Source organism: Paramacrobiotus metropolitanus, unplaced genomic scaffold (assembly GCF_019649055.1).
Source record: "Paramacrobiotus metropolitanus isolate TYO unplaced genomic scaffold, Prichtersi_v1.0 Parri_scaffold0000035, whole genome shotgun sequence".
Taxonomy (NCBI): domain Eukaryota; kingdom Metazoa; phylum Tardigrada; class Eutardigrada; order Parachela; family Macrobiotidae; genus Paramacrobiotus; species Paramacrobiotus metropolitanus.
The window spans coordinates 27,155-47,690 of NW_026570255.1; the positions used below are offsets into that span (position 1 = coordinate 27,155).

The following is a 20,536-nucleotide window of genomic DNA, read 5'->3' on the forward strand; positions in this document are numbered from 1 at the left end:
AGGCGAATGGAGGGCCCGGGCGCTACCGCCTCCGGGAAAGTGTTATCCGGCAACGGCAGACAGCGCCTAATAAAGGTCTATTGTCGCATGCGTTCGGGCAGGAGCTCGTTGACGGGCTGTCCTAAGCGAATCCGCGTCAAAGGAACGACATCCATATGCTCCCTTGCTTGTCCCCAACGGACGACCGCCTCCTTGTACCTTGTGCTGCGTGGTAGGCTAGAAATCTCGCCGGGGAACCATGTCCACTGGAATGACGCACTCGCCCGCATCAGGACCTCCATCGGTGGAGCTGGCGAAAGCGGCGACGCGCCGCGGCAAGTTTCTGTGCGGCAGCGGTTGCTCTCACTCAGAACGGCGCAGTCAAAAGGGATGAGTTCACGGCGACGGTACGGACAGAGAAGGTCGGCAAAAAGCCCAAATTCGCCCACGTCCACGACGTACCGGTAACGGAGAATGTCGTCATGGTCCAGTACGTCCACTCTGTTCCCGTTGGCCATGCTTAGGAATTTGGCGCTGTCGAGCAGAGAAAATGCCAGTGTCGTTTGGAATACCATTTGCAACGGACGAAGCGCTCAAGAACGATGCAGACAGCGAGAACCGGCGAATCCAGGATCAGGTTCCAGGTGGCGCAGACGGCACGCAGCCGCGTCTGCGTCACCTTGCCGAAATGGAAAAAGACTTCCCGCCACAATTCCTTCGGCAACGCACGATAGTCTTCCTTTCCAACCGCCTCTGTTGCGCGTCTGCGCACATAGTTAGATCGCCTCACATCTCTTAGTACGAGTATGTCCTGAAAATTACACAATAACGCACGATTTCAAGTACGGATTGGTCTAGTTTTGTAGGAGCATCGTATTGTATTGCAAACTGTTACAGTGCCGCCGGTACAGTACAGTAAAGTAAGCCAAGGCCACGGCACCGAGTCTAGTACGCAATATTGTAACAGCTGGTTTGACTGCTTTTCTAGCGGGTAGGCTAATCCATCCATCTGTCGGCTGTAAGTGTGGAAAGGCTGGCAAGGTCAGAAGCGATGCCGACCGGAAGCTGACTACCGTTCAAAGGGTGACAGTGATGGGAGATGCACGATCACCCCAAAGTAATTAAGCAACACAGCACAAGGTCATCGCAGGTTTTTATTAGCAAGAACCGATAGCAAGAATCAGCGAGAAAAGCAAGCTGAGGAGCAAGAACGCATAACCTAAGACAAGATGCGCGGAAAGCGCGTAACAAGATCGGAGCTGCAGCAAATCTAGTTTCTAGATGTTGACAGTCAGATGCGGTCGGTAAAATTTAGAAAAATAAAGAATCTGATCTTCATAACACAACAACCAATAAACAGTAGAGAAGGGCAAGTAACACTTTTGCTGGCGGTACATCTAATTTCCATCGCTACAATATCTATAATTCAAAGTATATCTGCAGCTCATTGTCCAGTAAAGCTGTGAACAATCTGCATCCGTTCATCCGTCAGTACTCACAGTCTGTGACTTTTCTACGAATAGTAATCTCGTACGAGTAGCTTGGGCCTGGAAACTCTGCTTCGTTTTTGGCTAGATTCTTGTACCTGTACTGGTTATGGTCTTCCTTTACTGATTATCAGTTGCCGCAGATGCTGGTTCGTCGTGGCTGGTCTTCAGCTGCCCCAGTACCGCCTCATATAGCTGATTATGTTGCGCATTTGAATAATTTCAGTCAAATTCGGATCTCAATAAGTACCGTAATCATCGGTGCAGTTTTGAAATGAATAATAATTATAATGCTGTCACATTGTAGGACTTTCGCACTGCACTGCACTCCGTAGCCCGCTGTGCTCTTCTTCAGCAGCTGAACCTCCTTCTCCATTCGTATTCTTCTAATTGGACCGCAATAACACCGTCGACGTTCTGGGCAGCGATCAGCAGATGCGTCATGCGTTCGTAGTGGAAGCGGCAGAAGGTGGTCTCTTCGTCTATTTGCGCTGTCCCCACCGGCGACGCGAATACGCGCCATTCGGCAGCATCTTCTTTAAGCGCAGACTGGATGACAACGATCTCTGCCGTTTTCGTGCTCAGCGGCGGTCCGACGTTCCGGTGGAGATTTTGGTGCCGGAGACGGCATCGAATCCGTGGATATGGCAAAACGGTGATATGAGGCTCATCCCGCGACAAATAGACGACGGGACCGTTGTTCATTGGCAGAATCCGGACACGGGACTGCCCTGCACCAACTTCGTCTCCGTTGAGCGCGTTCGTCTGCGTTTGGATGTGTCAACCCGGCTACAACAGATAACGCACTGTAACGTGCTGAAGGAAAAAGATTCGTCCCTATGGCGACGTCGGACACCTGATATTGACCGTTTTCTCCGCGCGTGTGTCCGATCAGGCGACTTTATCAAGAGCAGCGTGTGGCTGGACTAACCATTTCGCTCGCTGTCTGCTGAAATGTCTAAAACGCTTATTAGGCGAGTAAACGGCAGCGAGCCTCGGCACCGGTCAATATTTGCGGTGGACCTCGTGGACGACGAGCTGAGATACGGTTACCGGGTACACTGTGCTGAAACATCAACTGCCCAAAGAGGTTTTGTCGTTCGAGCAAGTAACTGGTGTTCTTCAGCTGGACACTTAAAAACAGAAATTTTCGTAACCAAATATTATTTGCACAGAAACCCTCCATGAGGACTGCATGCACAAGGACTTGCTCAGGATGGTGCAGTATTTCCATGACGACAAGTCGGAGCAGGCCCAGACCCTGGACGGCGTCACGCAGATGGTGTTGCCGGTAGAATTGTGGCAAGAGGTCTTATCCCACTTGAATACCGTGAATCAGACGAAGCTGTGGGCCGTATGCGCAACGTGGAACCGCATCATGGATACGCCAGCACTGCGTTTTAGGATGCAGCGATGCCCGGCATTTTCACCATCTGTCCAGTATCTATCAATGCTTACGCCCCAGCAAGCACCGTCTTAACATAAGCCTCGACAAAGCTCTGTGATGGTTCACGAATTACGCGGGATTGTGAGCGACTTGATCTAGTATGTGGCTGCGCGCCAAACCGACTGCGCACCGTGCATCTGCACCGCGTCCTGGTTCACTCGACGATTGGCTGCGGACACGATGAACCTGACGCTGCCGAATGCGCCCTGCGCCCGTTCGCATCGAATTCGAAGGATGGCATTGGTTGTCTGCGGGGTTTCATTGCCATATGCCGCCTGTTCCCATGCGATGTGGTAGACCTAACAAATGGCGTCATTCATTTGGTCAGCTCTTTACTGTAGTGGCTCGCACATCTTGCACCACAGAGTTGGTGTACGGGAAAACCGTGCATCCAGTATACACACTCTGACTAAGTTATTTCAACAGGTGGCAGAACCGGGTGGGTGTGGGCACTTCCGCGTCTATACGAAACGCGAAGAATACAGCCGGTCGCCGTCCGGTGCTGCGAGATAAAACTGTTAGGTCACGAACTCGAGCTGATCGAACAATGCGGAGTTTGAAACAGCAATAGGGCAATGCCGAGTATCACTACACCTAGGTATACCTGAAGATAACTGGTTTATCAAAAGGCCCAAAAATGAAATACGTCAACTATGCCTTCCGAGACATGCACCAGTGTGCAAACTATTTAAAAAAAATGCGGATGGCGACTGCAAAAATTCTCATAGAGCCGCGACAAAGGCAACTCACAATGAACCAGCGAATCTTAACGAGTCAACGCCGTCTCGACAGCTTGACGAATCACGCAAGATTTCGGTAAGTCCTGCCATAGATTCTAGCATTTTATGATCTTCCGCGGAATTACCAGCGCACCCAGCACACCGCTACCTGGAGGAGGAACCGCAGCGTCAGCCGCGACAGTTTCTCATTGAAAGCTCTTCACTCCATCCAAACACCACTGCTTCCCGCGGAAGTGCAGCGATGACGCGGACCGGCCGACTGCAGCGCGCACAACACCTGCGAAAGCCAACACATCAACCTTGCTTTTCGTTGATCACCGTTTCGGAATGTCGATCTGTCTCACCTTGCAAAAGACCTGCAGAATGTCTCGTCGTTCCGGCTCCGCTGGAGCTGCAGTCAGAAACGCGGATAGAAAGTACAGTTGCGCCCCGGTGGGTGCGGGTAGCCCTGCCTCCAGCGCTTTCCAAACCGCATTGCCGATATCGCTTACACCCGGGATGCGCTGTGCACCTGAAACTTAATTTGCTCTCTCGCTGCATGGACGAAATCATGTACTCCAACGTGAAGGTGCAATTCGACAACTGGAAACTTTCAGACGGGAGGTTGCTGCAGGCGCTGATGAAACCATCAAGATTTATGCTGAAGCTTCGGGATGGATCACGCGGCCGATGCAGCACACGCGCGGACGGTTCGCCGTCGGGATGCTACCGTGTTGTAGCGGGTGGCGATCATCAGACTGAACTCCAATCGATCCATATGAGTCGTTCTCAGACGGATTCTGAAATTGTGCTGTGAAATAAAGTGGACCATATCCAACTCTTTATTGGCGTTGGTAAAATCGCAATATACGGTGATAAAACCCTAACATACGCTGTAACAACACCGCCAATGTCGCGAAATTCAGCTATGCAGAACAAAATGCGGAAAGACCGGCTGACGAAGATCTCCAACATAATCTCCGGCGGATGGGAATTGTTGGACGAGCTCTCCCAGTCGTACATTCACCAACACCAGTGAGACAGGAAGCCGCAGATGCGGCCATATTAAAAATCAATATTTTGGCAGCCCAGGTAAAGCAAGCCGAGGATATCTTTTCCAATCCCATCACCCGGACTCGGCGTCGAACTTGAATTCGCAAAAGACGAGAGAGACCAATAGGAAGTCGATCTGGAACAGGTCGGAGACCAATACCGACAAGCGGAAGGGGTAATGACCGGCTGCAACACAGCAACCGATCTGTACAAGCTACCCGGCCTCAACAGCCGGACCAGCACAGCCGAAAATATTGGACACTAGCGACTGACCTAAGTCTCCGGCTACCGAGGCCCGAATAAACAACGCCATACCGGTCCTGGGGACTCTTCCAGCTCATATGCCGCCCGAGACAATCAGACTAACGGGTGAGCAAACTCATCACGGAAATTCGAGCGCGTCGAAACTTCAGCGATTCCAACAGCCAACTGGGATTATGAAATTGCTTACGAGCCCTTCACGGTTTTTTTTACAGCGAAAGGGGCGCAAACGAGTGGAAACTCCGCTTAAGTCAGACACGTTTGCCGCTTAAATTTCAGAAAAGTGTTCTCCGATTACGCCGCCTTAGATTCTTCAGTATACGTTCCTTGGCTAATGAAATATCGCACCGCACTACCTACATTGACCCCGTCGGTCATTACAGTGAATACGTAACTACTGTACATATAGAAATATAGAATTATATAAATATGAAATGTAGAATTATATAATATATATATATAATATTATATATAGAATTATATATAAATCTTGTATCTCTATATACAGAACTGTACTTTTTAAACAAAATAAAACAAGAGCATAAAATAAAGAATTCATAAGTTAATTACAAAATCAATTTCTGTATTGCGTTTTTCCATTAACTATAAAATGATATTTTAAATTTATTTTGAATAAACGCAGATTTATTTTAAATTTACTTTAGCCAAAGCCGCGCGTCGCCAGAGCTCATAGCGCGAGATGCTCTTATTTTGAATAAACGCAGATTTATTTCAAATTTACTTTAGCCAAAGCCGCGCGTCGCCAAAACTCATAGCGCGAGATGCTCTCGCCCGTAGCCAATTCGTTCAATTTATGTTTTCCATATTTAATTTACTTCTGCGACAAGACGGAAAAAAATAGAATAAGATTGGAATGTAAACATTAGAATGTAAGAGAATGGAATAATGAAGCATTATGTCTGTTTCTACGTCATAGCGCAGTTCTATCTCAACGGTCATGTTTTCAAGAAGTATAGGTGCGTAAAAAATGCTCCGAATGCACCGACCACCGCTAGATAAATAAAACAGAAGCAGATGCACTGCCAGCCGCGAGTCCGTGATTGAATTTTTTTCCGGAATTTAATTCTGAATTACGCCGCTTAGCAAATTCCGATTTATTATTCCGGAAAAAATCATTTACATTAGGTAGTAGCATATCTGGTCTCGTACAACTTGACAGTGTATTATTTACTGATAAACTTTAAATTTGCAAAGGCTTCTTGTTGTAACAAAACTTGCAGAATGGGCATTAATCACGATGAAGGAAAATCAGTAAAGCAGCGTACATGGTAACATGCTGATAGCATACTGAATAGAGAAACATAGACTTACTAGTACATACTTCTACCGCATTCTGTATTCCTACCGCCAGTTATCCCCAGCACACAGATCTGATCATCTGCTGTATTATCGATCTCCCAGTCCATAGTCGCGGACCCGCGGTAAATATAGGAATGTAGGCTGGTAACTAAACCTACTCCCTCGTTAAGCAGTTTTGACTTATGATACGGTATACAGCGAAGTGGCGCATTTAGTGGATCGTAAGGGAAAGTACTGGTTGGAACACGTTCATAATTTCTATATTGAACTGTGTAATTATTTTTCAGGTAATCTGTCTTTGAAATTTTACAAAAGAAGCACTTTTTATAAAAATTAGATTTTATTTTGGATTTTACAAAAGAAGCATCCTTTCTTACTTATTTTAAATTTAAATCCAGTAGTAAAATAACTTGTACATAAAACAGCATTACGAAAGTTATTAGAGAATGCCGAAATGGTTATAACGGCAAATAAGCTATGCTACCGTAATTCCAGTTCAGTGTTCAGCATGCACGCTGAAGGCATGGTGCAAGAGAACGGTTGTTGCACGTTGTGACATGTTAGAATAACTGTGTTGCAGTTGCTGCGCCATTAGATATCGATCGAATTTTATCGTACACTCAACCGCATCCCTTCTTCCTTTGCTTTCGCGTTGGGCCGTGCAGAGATGGGGAGTGTTATGATTGCTCATTTACTTATTGTCCTCAGACATCCAGTATAAACAATAGCTAGACTCGAAAGGCACTTTAAATGCGTTCTGTACGATACAGAGCCGGAAGTTCTGTAATTTTCGATCACACCCCCCTACCTCTGATTGGACGGCCGAGTTAAAGTGTTCTGTATCTAAAAGGAACTCTCCTGCTCCGTTACGATACAGAACTCGCATTTTTCACCACAAGTGCAGGTCGATCTCACCAAGTGTATGCAATAACAAAATATTTTCCCTTGCTAGTTGCTACTTGCTACCCTTGAACCCGAACATCTTTTTAGTGGTTTTCTGGTTTTTACCTGGTTTCTAATTGTCTTTGTCTAACTTTCTTTAAATCACTAACGCCTGGCCCAACGCGTTCCGCGCTCTAGGCAACCACAGTCTTCGGATGATACAAGTTCGGCCTTTAAACATACAAGTCTATCAGTCTATGAGTGATACTTCTAGCGCTGATTGTTCCAGTTTTGACATCACTGGATCCGCAATAAAACGTTACACTAGCTAAAATTAAAATAAACAACGCCTATATCGACCATCTATTTGTGAATAATCATTTTGTGATGTGAGTGCGAAACTCGCTGTACGCTGAAAGTTTCGACCACATAACTGGAAAATTTTGAGTTGTGGTCTCGTTGCTCTGTAACGCTCTGTAAGATTAAGCGCTGTGCCATTGGTAGATTCACTTTTACAGAACTCCCGGCTCTGTATCTTACAGAACGCATTTAAAGTGCGTTTCGAGTAGTACTAATATTAGTATCACCCATCCCAATAATTTTCTATTTATTCGAGATCGTCGTAATGGTTGGACGCACTTTGACCAGAACCGTTTTTATTATTTCCTTTTGAGGGAGCAGTTGAACGAGTCATTCAATCACTGATTCCGTATTAAGATCTGATGTGTATGTTAGGCAACAGTCCGTACAGAAGTAGTAAAATCTCTAGATAAGTCTGCGCCATGACTTCCTCGCCTTATCCTGCTCTGGCACCGAATTTCACGCCAACACCGCTTCTTTGCCGCGATGAAAAATATAATGGTTTTTTAGTAGATATAATTAGCGACACAGGAATTCTAATCCGAGGACATGTGTGTGACATGAAGGCCGGACATTTGTCCGTCAAGACCAACTTCTGGGACGAGACCGGTTTATGGATCCCGTTTAACCGTTTGATTGTGCGATCACATGGATACCTTTGGAACGCAACTTTAAGCCTTTTCGCCTGGATGACCCAACGCCCCAGCGAAGCACTTATCAGTCTGGGCGCCAATCATCCAGCCGTATGGCTACCGGCTCGCGAGGTAAAAATGCACTTCTTTGAAGGTAGCGTTAACCGTTCGTGGTGGTTGCGACATGTTCGAGTAAGCGTCGATGAAGTGATGCAAGCCGAATATCTCATCGGGGAGGACATACGCTCTCTCGTGCAGCAACGCTACCGCTACCGCGGATTTCGGAGCCCCAACGTCACTCACCAAACGTTTCGCAAGACTGCCATCCGGCTTGCACCCCTGGTGGCCCTAACGCTGCAGAAATGCCTTCGTTGTCGAGATTTCCACGCATACTGGCTAACTTATACGGGAACTCTCGTCACAACCATAATCAACGACAAAATGCACCTCCTCAGCCGCGGTCCATTGAGTATGTGTTCACAGCGGCAAATTAACGTATTTATTCGCGCTGACGCCTTCGAAAGGGTTAACTGGGCTAAATCGTTTTTTCCCACGCTGACGAGCAGACTGCAATCAATTCTATCAAGGTCGTTTTTCAGAACAGGTGAGTAGTGTTAAAGTAAGCCACCATTTCGCAAAATTCTACAAGAAATTATTGTCCAAAAATCAATATAAATTAGTTTGCGCTTTTTATTTAACGTTTACTTAATACAATTTGAAGAAAGAAACGGCAAAGCCGTAAAGTAGAATTTTTGTGAGGCCCAACTAAAAAAACGCATTCTGCGAATGTAGGTACAGTACTTAGGTCTGGATTACACCTATGGCACACTTCGTACCACTCTATAAAATCGGCCCCTTTTTTTGTTGATTATATTCCACGTATTCTTATGTATCCCACACGTATTCTGTCTGTATTCACGTTATGTTTTCCATTATTTTGCTTTTGCAAGTACTTCTGACTACGTTTCCACTGCTGTATAATACCGTATTCCCACGTATTCTACCCGTATGCTGTCCGTGTTGACAATGTATCCTTAGGTTTCTTAGGTTTTTAACTTTTATCTAGAACAACAGGGAATACGTGGTGAATACTGACTGAATATGTGGGAATGCGCTAATATGCTGGAAGTAGACAGCAGTCACAGATGTTAGATAAGCCCGTTAGGGAATACTTTAGGGATGCAGCAGAATACAGGTAGAATAAGTGGGAATACGGGCACACTCCACAGATATATTAATCTCGCCACTATGATCAAGATACTCGTACCTCTACTCTTTAGCTGTATTCCCACGTATTCCATCTGTATTCTGCCTGAAGTCCTACTGTATTCGCGAGGGATTTCCATTATATAGCTAATTTAAATATGACTGCTGTCTTCTTTAGTGTGTCCCCGTATTCTCCCGTATTTTGCCTGTATTCCCCATGCATTCTTTGGTTTCCGAACAAGAAAACTTAAAATTTGCCTTGAATTTGGGCAGAATACAGGTGGAATACGTAGGAATACGGCAGCCCACTTAGCGAATACAGATATCATACGGTCGGCACAGGGAGGAATACGAGGCGAATACAGCACGAATACAGGGAGAATACGTAGGAATACGGCAGCCACTTAGCGAATACAGAAATCATACGGTCGGCACAGGGAGGAATACGGGGCGTTTACAGCAAGAATACAGGGGGAATACGTAGGAATACGTAGACTACTGTAAAGAAATGATATGGCCGGTTTTACGGAGTGGTACGAAACGTGCCATATCTACTGGATTCAGCTCTGCTATTAATAATTTGCGTACTAAATCAGAAAATAAACCGTGTGAAATGCTTTAGTAATTGAAACTGTTGAAAACGAACGGAATGCCAACACCTTCGACGGCAGTTATAACCGCCTGTACGTTTCAACATTTACTGGGTTTACTTGCCTAAAACTTGAAAATATACCTAGGATGCTGTAAATCGTAGCAACGAACGCAAGGCCTGGCTATCACAGTGAAAATTTAATTGAGTTGAACCGGCAGTTCCACTGAGAATTTTGCGAACTTAGATTGTCATGAGACAGCGATGCTGACGATCGACGACACGCCTCTCAAGATACAACTTCTCATCTTTTCTTATCTCGATTTCTACGACCGCACGTTGTTGCAAAGGTAAACATTTTTTCGCCAAAGTTATAATTGTTTTTCCTGCAAAGTTCGGGTTTTAACGTTTACAGGGTTTCAAAAAACTGGAAGATGTCCATATGGTCGGCAGTCGTGCGCCGGGATACAATCATACCGCATCGCTATTATCGGCGCGAGTCAGCCCATGATTTAGCATATCGCATTCAGTTATCCATGACACGGAATACCACAGTCGCATATCTAACGGGACACTGGCGGGATGTCGTCGGTCCTTTAGCGCTAATACTTTCTTACATGTCCATTGGATTACACTGGCTGGTTATTGCTGACAACGCCACCGTCTGCGCCAGGGAATTATGCCCTCTTAACGGCAGGTTACTAATACAGCATTTGCAGCAAATCTGCCGTCGAATTGCTTTGAAACGATGCGGTTTCCATCTTGTGCCTGGCGTATTTAACTTCACCTATTCGTTTGCCTCTGAGTGCCCAAACGACTTGCAGATCGCATTATTTAATCACCTTAACGAGCTGATCGAGCCAGTAAAAACAAGGGCGTATATTGAAATACTGTCCCAAATCGCGATTTTGCACCCCATGACCAAGAAGCCATGGTTGCGGAAGAGCAAGTACCGGAAGACCCTTTGTTCCTGTTTCATCCAGTAGGTGTTATAACTGCAGGAACAAGTGAATTAGTTGTGTTCTTCATCTCTTCATTTCTCCCACTTATTCACTTACCAGAAAAGAAAGGTTTCTAATATGCGGTGAACTTGTAAGAAATCACAAATCGTAAATTGCACCCTTTTTTCAAAGCAAGGCATCCGTACTCTATAAATTTCTTTTTTATTTTTCCAAGTATCTTATTTCATTGGTTCTTCAATGTTGTCTATTTCAGGTGGAGAGTACCGCCACCACAAAGTATCAAAACTTTAACTGCAGATTCCCTGGAAAAACTTCCGCGGAGAAATTTAGTGCTTCAAAGTTTATTACGGTGGACAGAGTCGCAGAGAAGACCGGAGCTCAGCTGGAATGCTAAGCTATGAAGACATGAGATAAGCCAACAATACAGGAATCCGCGATTAAAGAAAACGAAGCCGAGTTTTTTAAAACTGAACTGGCAATGTGTTAACCAAGTTAAACAGCTTGGTCCAATTTAAGAAAAGTAATAAATCAATCTTTTTATGAAATAATACTACAAAAACATAATTTGAAGGATAGTACTCTTATATGCGCTGGGACAGTTAGCGCACAAGTTAACACCTTTCTCACCTTATGGAAGATGGATGTACAGTATATCTGTAAGTTCGGAAATCTTCAGTAATCGGACTCTTCGTACGTAGTACATATATTTTGAACAGCCGGTCACCGGCGCCGGCTGCCGATTCCTTTGGTCAAAGTTTTTCGGCTGAGACTTGTAGCCGGCAAGAAAGTTAACATGTTCACGGTTCACGGTGAGAGCATATGTATTTGACGGGCGGAAATGCTCACAAAATTTAATGAATCGTGCAGTCTATATGCAGATTTTTTCTGCAAAGTTGCAAATATTATTATTTCAGAAAATATTGTAAAATGAATTTCCGTTGTAGAAATTGCGCTTTCGGGGAAAGAATAATTCCTTTATCTCTTTCGCGCACGACACAACAGCCAGGACGTCAACTACTCTCTCCTCTCTCTCCGAGAAAACTACATAATCTGAGTGCCAAAATTTGGCTGATAACTATTCGTGCGCGCAGCATCCGGTTCAAGATATTGTGAATTAAAGCAGAAAAAACTGTGTTTAAAATCAGTTCTATTCTTAACTAGAACCAAATACAAAAATTAAAAATCCTCTTTAAAAGTTTGGGAAAGTACACGAACAGGTTTTATTCAGAATCATCTCCGTACACACTTATTACCTGCAGTAATCACAAGAAGAAAAATCAAAATTTAATCTGCTGAACATGACTGATCGTTCAACTTTTTTAATTCAATATACTCGTATTAAACTATTTGAGCACGCGAATGTCGCGCGTACGGGCGATTTTGAGACCAATATGTAGATTACTATTCTGGTTGCAAAATAACTTTATGATTTTTAGCACGGTGCAGGTAACCCGTAAGTCAGGTGTGTTCCACATATCCAGCATGAGAATTTAATACACGCCAAAGAGGCCATTACTCCTAATCGTAACTTCGGAAAACGTTTCCACAAACTGACACAAAGTACTAGTTTCTTTCATAATTTTCTGTAACCAATTTCCAGTGTAGCGCGAAACGAAAGTATATAGAACACGCTGTACTGTGATCATTGTGATGAGTGAGATCTCTGTAACTACAAATGTCAGAATTCATCGGTCATTCGAAGTAAAAACAACGAACACCCCTTTATTGCGTTGTACACTAGAGAACGTTAGCATTGCGCACTCTTCCGCGGTGCACACCGTATTTAGAAGCAGCGATGCTCACGTACTAAGACAATGCGGAAATCGGATACCGCTAACATTTTCCGGATACCGATTTCCGCATACCGATTTCCGCTAACACTTTCCGGATACCGATCCGATACCGATTAGTAGCGCTGTCACTCTATATTTCGTATTCGGTCGGCTCTGCCGGAGTGTAATTTCGTGTCCGGTCGATTTTGCAGGAGTGTACTTTCGTGTCCGGTCGTTTCTGCCGGAGTGTAATTTCGTATTCGGTCGCTTCTGCCGGAGTGTACTTTCGTGTCCGGTCGTTTTTGCTGGAGTGAAATTTCGTATTCTGTCGCTTATGCCGGGGTGTACTTTCGTGTCCGGTCGTTTTTACTGGAGTGAAATTTCGTATTCTGTCGATTATGCCGGAGTGTGATTTCGTGTCCGGTCGTTTCTGGCGGAGTGAAATTTCGTATTCTGTCTACTGTATACCCCGGCAGAAGCGACCGAATACGAAATTACACTCCGGCAGAAACGACCGGACACGAAAGTACACTAGGGCAGAAACGACCGGATACGAAATTACTCTCCGGCAGAAACGACCGGATACGAAATCACTCTCCGAAACGACCGGGTACAAAATTACTCTCCGGCAGAAACGACCGGATACGAATTTACATTCCAGCAACAATGACCGGACACGGATTCACTCTCCGCCAGGAACGACCGGATACGAAATTACACTCATTCGTTTTGTTTGCGACTGAAAGAGCGAAAAAAACTGGTAGTGCAAAATTTACGGCGGTCGTTTTGGCGGCCCCCGGTCGGTTCGGACGGTTTGGAGGCTGAAACGACCGGCGGTCGTCTCAGACGACCGGTCGTTTGGGACGGTTACACACGTGACTTGCATTTCTGGTCATACATTTCGTCCTTAATTTTTATCAAAGTTTTAATGTCGTCATTCATCCACGGCGGAGATGCACGTTTCATACCCGGGTGCGCACAGGGAAACATCTGTCAACCACTGCTGAGGCATCGTTTACAAAATGCTCCGCAACTGCATTTATATCACTCTCTTCATCACACTTGTAACGCCGCGCGTTCTCTGTGCACGTGTACTTGTATACATACAGTACATGTGCGGAATATACCGGAATCGGATCGATCGATTATCGCATCGATTACGTCTTCAAGGGCGCTATCCCACATATCCGATTATCCGCATGTATATTCCCTTATCTAATCAGGCCGAAGTGCCGATGTGAGAACTGTGTCATTAAGCGTCACTTAGCGTGCATGTTGTATATGTACTCTGTACATGAGTTACTACCGTCTTAATGGAAACTGGGTGTGTTAGTGCAAGTGTTGGCATTTTATGACTTTCCATTTTATCCTGTGTGTAGAATCGTGGATTTTCTCTTATAAGTCTAATGCTTTTCTCAGTTGTGAAGTCAGTAGCGTTTTCTCAAGTTTTGCTTTGGATGGGAGTTTAACATAATCGAATCTTTCTTGTTGTTGTGTTGTTAGTAAAGCTTACAAAAACCCCGTTGTCACCGGCGTATCTATGTGTACACGTTACACTGCAGATAGAATAGTTACACAGAGTAATTATCGATCCATCTTTATTCTCTCATTTCCCTGCATGGAAAAACGTTATCGCGCAGTCAGCAATTACACACAGTATCCATCATGTGTAAAGACTTACACGCTGATCATTTCGTTTTACGACTTCACTGATTTCATCCAAGAATTTGCTATCCTCCGTATAGGATTGATGTTACGCGAGCAAAGAAACTTATCGTCGGGTGGACTATGGAAATGCGGCTAAACGTCTTCTTGATAAAATTCTAGCCGTTAATCCTAAAATTCTCGAAGCCAGTTCTGTATGTTCTTTCAAATTTGTACTCAGATCTGTTAATCTGTCCCAAATGTTTTTGTTAGCAGAAAATTGTTTTTGTTGGACCAGACCTGAAGTCCCTTCGGGGTTGTCTGCTCTTGTGCCGTAGTAATAATAATAATACATACAGGTTGACATACTTGCATCCGTTAATTATGCAAAGGCATACGCAAAGGATAGGGCCCGCTACGGCCAAGACTCCAACTCTGACTCGTCCACTCTACTCAAAGTCTGACTCTGATTCTGAAGGTTTCTTAGTTTCTTAATAGATTTCTTAGGTTTCTTAGGTTATTCTTAGGTTTTTGAATTTGAATTTATTGTCTTATGCATCGGGACACGGTCCCCTCAAAGCATTTGACACTCGAGACAAAAGGAACAAAAGTAAAATTTATCAAAAAGAAAAAGTTTTCACATTTGTTAAAGGTCACTACACGTTTACGTGTTAGATGCTCATATTTCGGCAAATAAAAACATGCAAAAACAAAGTGGAAGCAGTCGTCAAAGTCGTTCGTTGTCAGTACAAATATTATACAATTTAAAATTTAGTACAACAGGTCGGTATCGCAGTTTTCATGGTCCGCTGCAGCTTACTCCACTGCAGTTTACTCCAGGTCACTCTGTCGATGGCACTATGCACACTGAGCTGGGAAGCAGAGGATGGGCATTCAGCTGCTAGATGAAAGATCGGGCGTCTTTAGTGGACATCGAAGGGAATTGCCCGCCCAGAGCCACACTCCACGCGTTAAATTCGTTTGATTCGACGCTATCCAGTCGCGCAACGTCGTCGTCGGGCGCCCAAACATGCTGCATGGGCAGGATGTCCGTGAGCGTCAGACCAGTACCCGGACGCTTGTAACGCACAACGGCCGCTCCATAATCCGCGAGATTTGTACCGCGGCCCATAACGCTCATTTCGCCATCCAGCCAAATCCGCGGACCAAACTGCGTTTCCGGCACCAAAATCTTTACCGGGACGCCGGACAGGTACCGATCTGTTCGGTGGAAAGAAGACCGTCCGACGTAAACGGGCCAGGCATCTCGGGAGAAGGCGCATATTCCCGTCGCCGGTTAGGTTCCAAGAAATCGACGACGAGGCCATCGTACTTTTCACGCCCACGACACGCCCGTAGCGCACCCGTTGATCGCTGCCGCGCACGCGTACATCGAATGCACTCATTCTGCTGTGCGCCGGGGATAGCGTTTGACAATGAAATTGGAAACGTCGATTCTGTGCCGTAAAGACTGACACCACCGTGTATCGACCTGAACACTATTATTCGCAACCTGAGATATACAGAATAGATGCACTGCACAATAATTCGTTAGCAAACAACGAGTGCTATATTTGTACCAGCAAACTGCCAAGCTTCTGCTGTAAAGGCAATGCGCAAGTAAAAATATGCAGCGGAAACAACGGCACTGAGTACGTGGTGGCGAGTTACGTTCTTTAAATACGCCGAAGAACGGTGTACGTCATACAATGACTCAATAGGTCTGCTCCCATTTGAAGCCGTCCTTCGTACGAACAGTTTTTATTGATTACTGCAGATTATTGCGCCTGTGTATGTTGTTCTACCGAGAAGTAAAAGGACTTCAGCAGTTGCTGGCGGCCTCTCGTATTTTTAGTTTTCTAGGAATACACCTGGACAATCATGCTAGCAATTCAGAGCCGGTAAAAATTTTAAGCGTCAACCGAATTTTGTTGTTCGTACGGTAGAGCCCACAAGTGTACTAGTTGTGCTTCTGATGCGAGCTTTACACGGAAGAATTTGAGAGCGCTCTTTGCTCCGATTAATCGGACCACGACAGCAGAACTCCGTTGCCTATTTCGCAACCACATCTACACACAACCGCGGTAGAATGTATCGCGACAACGCCGTTTACGCTCTGGGCAGCGATGAACGGATGCGCTACGGCAAGGTAGTGGACGTGGCAGACGATGGTCTATACGTCGATCTCTGTCCCAGTCGACGGCTTGAAATCACGCCGTTCAGCAGGGCCTTTCTTCTTCATCCAAAGAGCTCTGAAGATCTGGTGGAGATTCTGGTGCCGGAGACGCCGTTGTGTCCCTGGGTTTGGCTTCCGGGTGAGATGCTCAACGTGGGAAGTGAAAAGTCCAGCGCGTCCGCCCCGTTCACGATGCAGATGACGAAGCTGGACGCCGTGATTGTGCCCGCCGAAGTTAGTTCGTCAAGCGCAGTGTGAATCTCGGTCCGGAATTTCACTCACTGTCCGAAGAAAAGGCCGCGGCGGTTGTCAATCGCTTGAAGAGCTTTTTTCTGTGCTGTCAGAACTCGAAAATTTTTGGGACAAACCTTGTGGACGGCCAGTTAGCCTACTTTCTGAAGCCGTATGGTGAAAACGAACACCATTTTTCGGGGAGACGAATTTTTTACCACTACAAGTATACTGTTTTGCATGGCTACTTTGCTGCAGTACGAAGTCAATCGGTTCCATGAGAAGTCGATCCGCATGATCAAGTCACCTGCTAATGCGAAGAGAAAAACTGCAGCAACCACTGATGCCATGGGAATGGCGCTGCCGGTGGAATTGTGGCAAGAGGTGTTTTCCCACTTGGACACTGTGGAGCAGACGCAGCTGCGCGCTGTGTGCGCGACGTGGAACCGCATCAGGGATGTACTGCGCTCCACTGTAATCATCCGCAAGGAGGATACTTCTATGGCTGCAGCGGTTTCCTAGGTTTGGCGACCGTGTTCAAAAGCGTTCGCCCGGGCATTCAGCGCGTTATCATAACTTCTTCCGAAAACATGGACCGCAGCATGGACCATATGCTGCGTTGTGCGACATGATACAGTGTGCAGCTTATCGTCAGTTCGGCATCCAGTTACGCACCGTTCATCTGCACCTCGTCCGACTTAACTTCCTGCTGAACTGCGCTGCCCACGATCCTCACAAAACTGAATTTCACCTGCATCAGTGTATTCCTGTGAAGCCGCATATGCAACACAATTACACCTGGCTAGAGGACTTCAGTGCCCGATGCCGCAGTCTGCCGTGCGAGACACTCATCGTCCCACATTGCGGTGTCTCATTGGTTTGCGATTTCGGTATTGGACTGCGGATAAGGAAGTTCACGGCGAAGACCGGGGTCAGCATCGGCACCGTCCGATCGGAGCCACGGGATATCGGGTGTGCATTGTGGGATGCACTGGAGGCGGCGCTGTTCTTGTCGCATGAGCAGGAGCTACGCAATTTAGCTCAGCGGTTGAAATGGAGCGGAAATTTGGATCAAGACGGCAAACTGAAGAAAGTTTTCTGCGCGGTAAAAGATGACAACTTCAGTTTGCGGAACTTCTCCACCGTCTGTTTTGTGACGACTTTCACTTGATGGTTTTGTTTTCTAGGCACTCTGTGCTGTGCAGTCGGCCGATCCGCGTCCGTCGGCGCATTATCGCGGGAAGAAGTGGTGCGTTGATGGTGTAGAAGAATTGCAGTTGGAGAAGTTATCGAATATTACACGTCACTTCCTGCAGGAATGGATGAATTGGAAGGGCATAGTCTCTTAAGAAATGCTCGATTTTGCTTTCGGTGCACATCACTTAACACTTCAGCTTTTGTTTGTCAAGCTCATGGTTAAAGCTGGACGCTGTTTCATTTTACGGATAGAAAGTTTTCTGCGCGGTAAAAGATGACAGTTTCAGTTTCTTCAGAGCTTTCAGTTTCTGCCGCAGTCAGGTATGCCGCGCCAGGTTGGACAAAAGTGCAACAATTCGTGGAATACTAAGACACACGTGATGGCGAACAACTCTTTAAAGTTCGATAATTGTGCATTACTGTTTAAACAACTTTCTTTCTGAACGAAAGCTGAAACAAGAGTTCAGGCACGATGATCACGGAAGAGATCATCGTGCCTGAACAGTTAATGTTCCCAATAGACCAATAAATTTTCACACAAATATTTTTTTTGGAATTAGGATATATCAATTTTTTCCAAAATCACGTACTTCGTTCGAAACTTAAACACTGCGGTTAACATTTGTGTGACTGCAGCCAAAAATTCGTGCCACTAATACGTGGGAGCAGGTGATATATTTTGCAATTCAAAAACTGATGATGTTTACCTAGCCATTTCAAACGGAATTGTTCGTTAGCTTCTGTAATCTTTTCCGGAATGTCGTCGAAATGTAATATCTCCAAATCCAGATCTTGGTCCATATTAGTAGTATGACAATATTTTCAAGCGATGAAAAAAGCGACAATATATATAATAATATGACAAAAAATTGTAAACAACAAGATAATATTATTTTAATATGAAACCTTGTCAGTAAACTTTGTCCTCGGAGAGTACGTCTTTAATGGAATGATTTATTACATTGCAGAGTGCTTCTCTAGATTGTAAGTTTATGTTTGACCGGACATTTTGACACGTTACCGCGCAACCTCGTATACTTGTGGCTTCTGGCCTTGCGTCGTATTGTTAGTATTGCGTCTTATTGTTAGTATTTTATTTGCATGCAAGCACAGAACTATGTTCGTGTAAACATGGGTAAAACTCGCAGAACTTTTAAGTTATGTATTTCATCATTTACGGACACTTTGCGTAAGCTTGTAATTTACTGCAGCAGAAAATACTTAATTACATATCTGCACTCCACACTCTACAATCATCTGCACTCTACAGTTTTATATCTATATAATGTAATACTATTATTGTAACTAAAAAGCAAGTACAGTATTTATGTATCCACTGGTTCCGTGGTTACAATCGTTAGTCTTATGTATTCTGTATTAAGTACTGTGCAGTAAACATTTTTCGGGTGCTGTGTGCGTTTTCTATACTGAAGATCATCCTCTGACCACTTGTATTTCACAAACAAACAAAATATTGCAAACGCTGGTAATCCTACAGAAAATATGAAAATTTTTTTTTGGCCACTAAAACTGACCACTCATCTACGAATCCATAAAAACGGCGAAGAATTACGTTTTGGGCGTTAAGACTAAATAAATATGTCTATGAGGAGAAGTATAAGTATTTTGAATTTTCAAGTCGAAGAGTGACTCCGGGGTGTGTTAATGTTTTTTTGTATTTCTTGCGCTCTTCAAAGATGGTCGATCATAAACGTACGTTCAAAGATGTAGTTAACGCTCCTTCTGCAAATTCAGGTCTTTAGACATTGGGGATCTCTAAAGACGACTTTCTTTAAAGAATACTTCCTCGGACAAGTTTCTTTAGAGAATAGTTCCTAGTCCAATGATAAATGTAAAAATTCTCAAAATGATGTATTTTCAACTTCAAGCATCTCTTCACAAAATTTGTAGATATTTTGGCTCTTCAAAGAAAAAGTGCTAATGTTCGAATAACAATCGCGTTTCTTTAAAGAACTGTTTATCTTTAAAGGAATGTTACACTTTTGTCCACTCCGGCGCGGCATAGTCAGGATTCCTTCTCATTCACTGCATCTATTTTGCTAATAAATATCTGCTTCGATAGCGATAACAAAGCTCCATACTTCGCAACATTAACGGTTAATAATTTGGGCAGCTAGTTCTAAGATACAAACCATGCAAAAGCTTTCTTGAACTCTAAAGTATACTAGGAAATTAAATTTGAACTGCTGTAGAAAGCTTCTAATAACAATATCCTTTGTAGATGGCTCATGGATTTTTTCTGCAGTACATATCCTGTTGCTTTTTGTCTACGGTAGCCCGTTTTTAATCTTGGATATCGTATACAGAACTGCATTATTCTCTTGCCAGCCATCTCTACACAGCACAAACGGCAAAAATTACATCGAGTTTTGACAGAGACACGTTGTGCACCGGCGCTTTCTGTCGCTGATCGATAATATCGTATTTTGCAGACCACCACAAGAGTAGCCGACGAACAAGACAAATTTCTTTGAACAGGGGCCATGCAAACTCTACCTCCACGACCAAAGCGCTCTCAAAAAGGTTACCGGTTGAAATCGCGTTCGTGCGCGTAGCCTAGCAAATACGAACATTGCGTATATGATGTGGTCTTGCAGA

General features: G+C 44.8%; 1 protein-coding gene and 1 long non-coding RNA gene across 3 annotated transcripts; one reads left to right on the forward strand and one right to left on the reverse strand.

Annotated features, from left to right (window-relative positions):
* Positions 1-569: 569 nt before the first annotated feature.
* On the reverse strand, positions 570-4,225 carry LOC129589468 (uncharacterized). Its single transcript, XR_008690600.1, has 3 exons — positions 3,998-4,225; positions 3,802-3,930; positions 570-790 (listed from the first exon to the last, which is right to left on the reverse strand). It is a non-coding gene; the product is annotated as an uncharacterized LOC129589468 (long non-coding RNA).
* Positions 4,226-7,727: 3,502 nt separating this feature from the next.
* Positions 7,728-12,211, forward strand: LOC129589467 (uncharacterized). Of its 2 annotated transcripts, XR_008690599.1 has the most exons (5): positions 7,728-8,744; positions 10,183-10,285; positions 10,351-10,917; positions 11,151-11,553; positions 11,842-12,211. XR_008690599.1 is itself a non-coding variant. In XM_055484245.1 (4 exons), exons 1-4 carry the CDS (start codon positions 7,931-7,933, stop codon positions 11,296-11,298), a joined length of 1,632 nt encoding a protein of 543 aa, XP_055340220.1. In that variant the 5' UTR covers positions 7,728-7,930; the 3' UTR covers positions 11,299-12,211. The 2 variants fall into 2 exon arrangements, 1 of the variants encoding a protein (XP_055340220.1); XM_055484245.1 differs by having other exon boundaries at positions 11,151-12,211.
* The last annotated feature ends 8,325 nt before the right edge of the window (positions 12,212-20,536 follow it).